We start from the raw sequence: 7,923 nt of genomic DNA, 5'->3' as shown, positions 1-7,923 counted from the left end.
TTTTTTTCTTTATAAATTAAAAAGTAAATTGGGATTATCTTAGTGTTCTTAATATTCTCAGAATCAATGGATCAATAGCTTATCTCCAGGTATGTTCTAATCACGCCAGCTAGCATAACCGAATTTTAAATAATAATTTACCTTAAGACTGCTTTCGTTAGAGCTTCCAAATCTTTGAAAGAACCTTCTTCATCAAAGAAATCATCGGCAACTGTGATGAGGATGGCACTCTTTGCTGTAAGCTTACCAAGTTTGATGGCATATTCATAGGGCAACGAAGTGACAGTTGCAAAGTAACAATATGTTGTCTTCTCTCTACCGAAACCAATATCACTAAGTCCCCATTTCTTTACCCACCTGTCTCAAATCGCTTTTGTTAGGTATATATCACTTCATGGAATGTAGTTTGTATACCAAAAGGCTAGTTTCCTATACTGAAGTCTCTTTTGTTATTACGATTACTATGCAGTGTAAACTAGTTAAAGTCTACTTACATTGTCAATTCCTCCAGCTCGCGTCGATATTTGGCTTGTTGAAACTCGAAATTTCTTGCAGCAAGATAAATTACTTTGTCGCTATATGAACTATGCAGTCTGTTGCCAACAACACAAAAACACAATCCCCCATAAATTATCTTATTTTTATGGGATCTAAATTATAAATAGGTGACATGTTATTTCCCCCTTACCGAGAACTATCATATATATTAAGGTAGATAGAGCTCAAACTTTGACCCGATCTATATGTAGCCGAGAAAAAAGTTTGAAACATATTTCTCCCAAATTAAAAGTTTGAAACCTATATCTCTCGTGACCTGATTACATTGGTTTAATCTCTAAACCAAGACCAACCCATAGTTTTCGGAGAGGGCGGGGGGAGATAGCACGTTTCCCCTATAGATTACATATAAATAGTATATACCTTAGAAAGGAAGCTTTTCCGCTTGAGAGAACATTTGAGTTCTTGTCTTCAATCCACATTCTATGATCAAGGTGTCTGAGTCGAGCTATCCATGGAGTACTTAATTCATGTATAATCTACAGATCAATCACTATTCAGTATAATTATAAAGCAATGTATTTTTAATCACTAAAAAACTAAAAATACATCAAATTATTAAGAAATATTAGTCGTGTACCATTCTAGAGCGACGTTTCTCGAGTAAACTCCGAGTATATTCTCTTGCTTCTTCAAGCTCATGCTCTCCCGGAAACATGAGATCCATAGCTCTGTAAACACTTAGGATTACAGGCAAGAAAGAATCTATGTTTCTTTCTAAATTATATCGGGTTTCTTGATCCTTCATGAACCAGCAAAACCTTCCTGCAATGTATATATACTAAGGCTTTTAAACTCCAAAAAAAAAAAAAAAGACTCAGTATCGAAAAGGACAAAGAATTATTTTTCATCAACTTCGACAATACAGAGAATAGTTTTTTTTTTTTTTTTTTTTTTTTNACTCATCTGCCACGTAACTCATGGGCTTTTTCTTGACATCTTCTTCCTCGTCGTGGCGCCTTAAAATTATATGGAAAAGATAAGCTTTTCTTACATATTATATATTTATATATAGAAAAGTAAAATAGTTGACTATAAAATGTTTTCTCACCTGTAAACTTGTTGAAGAACATGTTCAATCTCTCTACCGAAGAACTCTCCTAAACCAGTATTCTCGATTAGATTGACCATGGAGAGTTTTATGAGATCTTCATTGAGAGGGTACTTTTGTGGCACTGAGACAAAAAAAATTACACGTAGCTTGTTACTTAACTATTAAATATGAAATTAAATAAAAATAATATACAAATTATCCATAGCTTTGGGATAACTAGAATTTCAATATATTTAACCTCCATTAGGGCATCGTTGAACGAGATTTTGAAGATAAGCTAGACATTTTGTGTTGCGAGTGAGCATAAACACTGATGCAGTTGCTGAAGGCGACTGAAACCAAGAGCCGTCGATATTGTCGAGGCTCTTAACAATGGTGTCTTCATGATTTTCAACATATAATTTCAATGGCAATGCCTCTAGATAGGCTAGTAGAGGTTTATGGTTACAATCACCCATCAATTTTTCTCTGGGAAAACAGGAAACAAAAAAATTGATTTAAAAAAATAAAAATATATATGTTTATGATGAAATTTTTGGAGGAGGAGTTGTGTAACTTTACCTTTTGAGAATCTCTTGGCGTTGATAAAACATTTCTTTGATCATTTTGACGCAGCGACTAGAGAAGACAAAGTGTAAGCCAAGTTGTTGAGCAAGCTCTAGGATTCCAGTGAATTTGATAACGAACCAACGAGGATAAGATCCATTTTCGTGGATCTGTTTCCCAATTATCATCTCCGTACTTCGTTCGATATATCTTCTCCCTAGTAAAAAAAAAGAGTAAAGTAGTTAGTAAAAAATTGTTTCATTTACAAGATGACGATGCAAGTGAACTGAAATAAGTAAGATTCTATATAGTTATGACCCACATGTATAAGTATAAGATAACATTAACCACTTTTAATCAAAAAGTCGTTAACACTGTTAAATTAATGTATATGTAAACACCATGCATACGGCTGAAAAGAAATGGCCGTTTGTTAGCGTGTGAGTACTCTTGTATGTTCACTATCAGCTTCACAAAAGCATACAAAAAAAAAAAAAACACGTGATAAACCACAAGTATATGATTTTCGCTGGAACAAAAAACCAAAGACGTATTTGTACTTGACCAAAAAGAAAAAAGACGTATTTTGTATATAACGCATGGGCCATGCATGTGATGCTTACGTAATGAGATTTTTTGATAAATGCTTACGCAGTAGACCAACCGTGTCGGAGTCTGCTTACGTAGTGAGCTACGTTTTACATGTACAAACGTTTTTCAAAGAGCCACAAAAATACAAAGTCAAAAAGCTAATTACGCACCTTTCTGGAGATGAAAATACCCAATATTCCATTTGTGAAGTGCTACAACACAAGCAAGAGTAGAGGTGAGAATGTACATGTCATCTTCGCCGTCTTCGGCTTCGGCATCAGCCATTTGAGTATAACCACCGGAGTTTCCCCAGAAACCTTCTCTTGAGTTTTGATTGCACATAATCCAGTCTAGACAATCTTGGAACATCGGTTTAAGCTCATCATCACCTACGTTGTTGTCTTCTTCGATCATGGATAACCAAGCCGTGTCGTAGGCGGAAGGAGAGACAAATGAGTAAGGATCAAGATTAATGTTGGACAACTGTATTTCTCTCTTGATCTCACTGACCAAAGCGTGGAGATCATCAGAGGAAGAACCGTAAGAGGACTTCATTGTTTTTGTACTTGTTGTTTTTTTTTTTTTTTTGTCTAGGAGGATAGTCTTTTAGATTGTGTGTATTATATAATGTATGGGTCACTAATCTGGTTGTGTTTATATAGAGGAAGCGAGTATGCCTATTGAGTTTAAATGTAAGAATGTGAAAAATGTGCATAGTTTGAATATTTTAATGGTCTTCTCCTCTATCATACGAAGGGTCCACTCCTCGCCTGGTCTTCCAATTAATAAATGCATACAAGGAATTATACTACATCCCCATGTGATCCCAGATATCACGTATAAATGTATCATTATGCGTATATCTCTTTCACACCTCACAAAAATTGTCAAAAAAAAAACAAATCAGAAAACAATACTGAAATTTAAATATATACAATATTTTGGTTTGATCTGGAGATTTATGATGATGTAAATATTTTTTGTTTCAATACTGAAAATATGTGTATCTCGTCAAAAATTGTCCGGTATCTTTACCGTTTGTTTTAATATCCATATATATTTTGGGAAAAAACCCGAATAATACGCATCTATTTTTTTTTGGCCGTTTAATTACTCTATTTATTAAATTTCCAAAAAACACTTGGTTTAATTTTCGTTGTCTTTAAAAATCTTTATTTATTTAATAATTTATTTAATAATGATATATCCATACTTACGACATAACGACGGTTAACTCTAATCACAAAGATGTTTCCATATATAAATTTACATAGTGTATATCACTTCAACCTAATCAAATTAACAAAACTCAATTCAACGTAAAAACCTAATCAAATGTTATTCGTTGATATTTTTTTTTGTTCCAGAAATATTTAGGTCTCCTCCACACATTTTCTTCAATTGTGTCTCATCCTCCCCCGCTTCTGGTTAGAACGACCGGCCCTCTCATCTGTACGGGGAAGTCATTTTCAAAGCCATCGTCAAAAGCGCTTCATCGGGATGCTCTCTGAAGTGACCTATAATATATTGGCATCGGTCATTTCTAAAACACCCTGACCCGGCGGTTCCGGTTCGTTACAACTTGCACCTTTGTACTTCTCAGAATAATCATTTTTCTCCCACAATATTTTGGTTTGATCTGGAGATTTATGATGATGTAAATATTTTTTGTTTAATGCAAATTGTAGTTGAAACAAGATTTACTGTATAATTTAGCATAAAATTACCATGTTTTAGTTGTTACAATAAATGGTGTATCACAAAACAGAACCTTCGTGTTCGTCCATCTTTGGAAAATCAAATAACTATATAACTGCTTAGAAAGTGATAAAGTCTGTTTGGTTGTTTCGGATAAGTCAGTCGTAACGAATCTCTTTTTCTGTTTCAAATGGCAGAAAAGAAGAGATATACTAAAAAAAAAAAGTAACAAATAAAATATAAAAAAGACACTAGAGTAGTTGGTCGTGACTGTGAGGTAGGAGGATTGATCTGTAAGTAGAAGTAAATAAATCGCTATCGAGAAACATAGAAAACTGTCGAAATTAGAAATAAAGAATTGGAAATTTTTGTTTATTCAATTTTTTTTTATTTTGATAACAGGTTTTGGACATATGACCCAACATCTTTTGAGATCCGAGACCATAGCAAGTTATATGGTGTGGTGTTAAGAACAATCAAACCAGCTACGTCTAGACTTTCGCCTGAAATCTTTACTAGTTAAGTTATTGGCTCTTGGTAATTTTTTCGTTTTTAATCAACGATTAAAGAGAGTAGTTTTAAGTTTTAAAAGTGTTATCGCTTGATTCACTTTCATAACTGCGAGTTTTCTTATATAATTGGCAAAAAATTACAGAGATTCATATTCAATTTTTAAATGAGAAAGTATGATAATCTAGTGATAAAATACATGTAAGCAAAAATTGTTAGAGATAGTATCAAAAGTATTCCCAACTCAACTGAATCACGTTAAATTGTATCATTATTATGTGAGATATAATTTTAAAACCTGCAAAAACTTTAATTTTACCAGTCTGTAATTTTTTTTGTTTATATGCTATAATTTTTTTTTTTTTTTTTGAATGTAATGTTAAATTATATTCAAAAAGAGAGCTTTGGTACAACTAGTGCATCAGTTTTTTGTGTGTTTGAAAGAGTATACAAAATCAATTACTAGTGCATCAGTTTTTTATATATGCTATAAATTAACAATATAGTTTTCTTGATTTAATCGTCTTTGATTTAAATGGAGAAGATATTGTTAAACAGTTTTCTTGATTTAAAGCTAAATAGTATTAACGGAAATAAAAAATTAGGTTTATAAGATATTAACCTATACTGACAATTGATCTTCTCCTTATGGTATCTTCTCTAATCACTGTTGAGGGTAGTTGGGATGTATTAAAGCTACAGGAATTGTTTACTCCTGAAGATGTTGTCCGCATACGATCATTTCCACCAGCACAACATCTACAGGATAGATATATATGGGCATACAATAATAATGGCAAGTACTCGGTGAAGAGTGGGAACTGGCTACTTTCGAAAGAGATGGAGCTCATTAATCCTATCACAGAGAATATGGCAGCTTTGAACAGAACGAAAGAGAAGATTTGGAGTATTCTTACAGAACCAAAGATCCGCATGTTCTTATGGCGAGCTCTATCTGGTGCACTCGCAGTAGCGGATTGTATGCAGCATCATGGATTACAAGTTAATCCTATTTGTCAAGTTTGTCAAAATGCAGAGGAAACCATTTCTCATACTCTCTTTGATTGTGTGCTAGCTGATAAAGTTTGGAGGGCAACTACTGTACCCTTACCTGCTCATGGTTTTAGGAACTCTATTGTCGAAAATATTGAGTATGTTTTCAACATGATGAACAAGCCTGGTGTGTCGGAACAAACAAGGATGGCCGTACCATGGATCTAATGGGGCATTTGGAAAGCCAGGAATGAATTTGTTTTCTCACAGCGTGTTACAAATCACCATATCCTGATTGCTACTGCGTTGGAAACTTCAGAGGAATGGATAAAGCAGCAACATCTGATCAGTTTAGCTGGAGTTAATGAAGTTCAGAGAGGGAGAAGTGTCGTAAAACGATGGTCTAGACCGGCTCCGGGACATCTTAAATGCAATCTTCACTCGGCTTGGGTGAATGATTCTTCTTTTTGTGGTGGGGCTTGGTTGTTACGAGATCATGAGGGGAATGTGTTATATCATGCTAGGGATGCTTTTTTACCTCGATCAAACAGGATTTCTGTAGAACTGTCATGTATCACATGGTGTCTACAAAGCTTACAGGCACTTCATATTATTTCATGCGAGATTTGGATAGACTGTAAGGCTGCGTTGGATGCGATTAAAACGCCTGAGGATTGGCCAAGGTACCGTTCTGAACTGGCCAACATTTCTAGAGGGATACAGGTGATGGGAGAGCTCTGTTTTAAGCTCTCTTCACCGAAAGCCAATGAGTTGGCTAGGGCGATTGCCTCTAGTGTTACCAAGGATGGACGGTTACAGTCATATCTTGCTCTCGGCGGTCCAGCATGGCTTCATGAGAAAATTGAGAATGAACGACGAGGATGAGTTAGTACCTTGGTTTTCATGGCTTCATTTGTTTTTACAGTTTGTCGCTTTTCTTAATTTTTATAACTTTACTGTTCCTTCAGAATATTTCATTGATTTATTGGAAATGAGTTAAAAAAAAAAAAAAGATATTAACCTATATTTACATATGAAAAAGATTCATATCGTTTTAATATATCAATTTTAAAAAATAGTTTGATATACCTTTGAATTCGAAAAAAAGATTGAACATGTGGAAGGATCCGAAGGAATTATGCTTTCATTTCCCCTGTATGGAGCAAAGATTGTTAATTTTACTGTCAAATAGTTTCCAAAATCTTCAAGATTGTTAGCAATACGTTCGCCCGACCATCGACTTACCGTGCTCAAATTGCATGTCTTTTAAGGATGCACCAACCGAAATCCAATAGCGTTCTAGTTGCGAGATAGTCAAAAGTCAGATCAAAAAGAAAAGGGGATTGGCGTTGTATGTTTTCTCAAAAAATAAAAAAAAAACAAATAGCGTTATATGCGTGAGACACAGAATACAAGTTCAAAAGAAGTTCTATAACATTAAAAGATTAAAAATATCTATTGACTTTTCTGTAAAATTAAATATTTATCGACTCTTCAAATGCCAAATCCCAAATCCCAGAAGATTTTTAATAGTATACGTTCTTTAATTTGCGTATAGCTATAGCACAAATGAATAGACTGATCGAGCTCGAATAACGATGTGTCTCTATGGTGTGAACCGTAGAAAACGTGAAACATGCAAAATTCATCATGAAATACGTACTAGTACGACTGAAAATATTTAGTTCGGCTTGCCTTTAATTCTAGGAGTGGTATGGGATAGACAAAGGGTGGCCATATACACTACTATAAGTTGACCGTGTAACCTCGGGAGAATACTTGTCCAAACTGTAGCGTGCAATTTGTAATCTAAAACACTCAGGAGGATGAAGAATATTTAACATATGTTAATTAATTAGCATAGTTTTACTGAAATATACATTCTAAACCTTGGTAGAAGTATATCACACCATTTTTTTTTAATCATAATTTCTGTTTCTAAATGAAAAAAAAAAAAAAAAAAAAAAAAAAAA

General features: G+C 34.0%; 1 protein-coding gene across 1 annotated transcript in view; it reads right to left on the bottom strand.

Annotated features, from left to right (window-relative positions):
- The window catches only part of LOC104754111 ((E,E)-geranyllinalool synthase-like), a 6,056-nt gene extending 2,739 nt beyond the window's left edge, over positions 1-3,317 (bottom strand). The window contains exons 1-9 of the mRNA XM_010476264.2: positions 2,920-3,317; positions 2,174-2,375; positions 1,851-2,080; positions 1,610-1,733; positions 1,457-1,517; positions 1,139-1,339; positions 922-1,037; positions 495-593; positions 142-357 (exon numbers count right to left, since the gene is read on the bottom strand). Of these exons, the coding sequence (XP_010474566.1) occupies positions 142-357; positions 495-593; positions 922-1,037; positions 1,139-1,339; positions 1,457-1,517; positions 1,610-1,733; positions 1,851-2,080; positions 2,174-2,375; positions 2,920-3,304 (1,634 nt within the window). The 5' untranslated portion in view covers positions 3,305-3,317. The remainder of the gene's footprint in view (positions 1-141; positions 358-494; positions 594-921; positions 1,038-1,138; positions 1,340-1,456; positions 1,518-1,609; positions 1,734-1,850; positions 2,081-2,173; positions 2,376-2,919) is intronic.

Source organism: Camelina sativa, chromosome 16 (assembly GCF_000633955.1).
Source record: "Camelina sativa cultivar DH55 chromosome 16, Cs, whole genome shotgun sequence".
Classification (NCBI taxonomy): Eukaryota; Viridiplantae; Streptophyta; class Magnoliopsida; order Brassicales; family Brassicaceae; genus Camelina; species Camelina sativa.
Note: the sequence above shows the minus strand (reverse complement) of the source record. Positions and strands in the feature narration are given on the sequence as shown.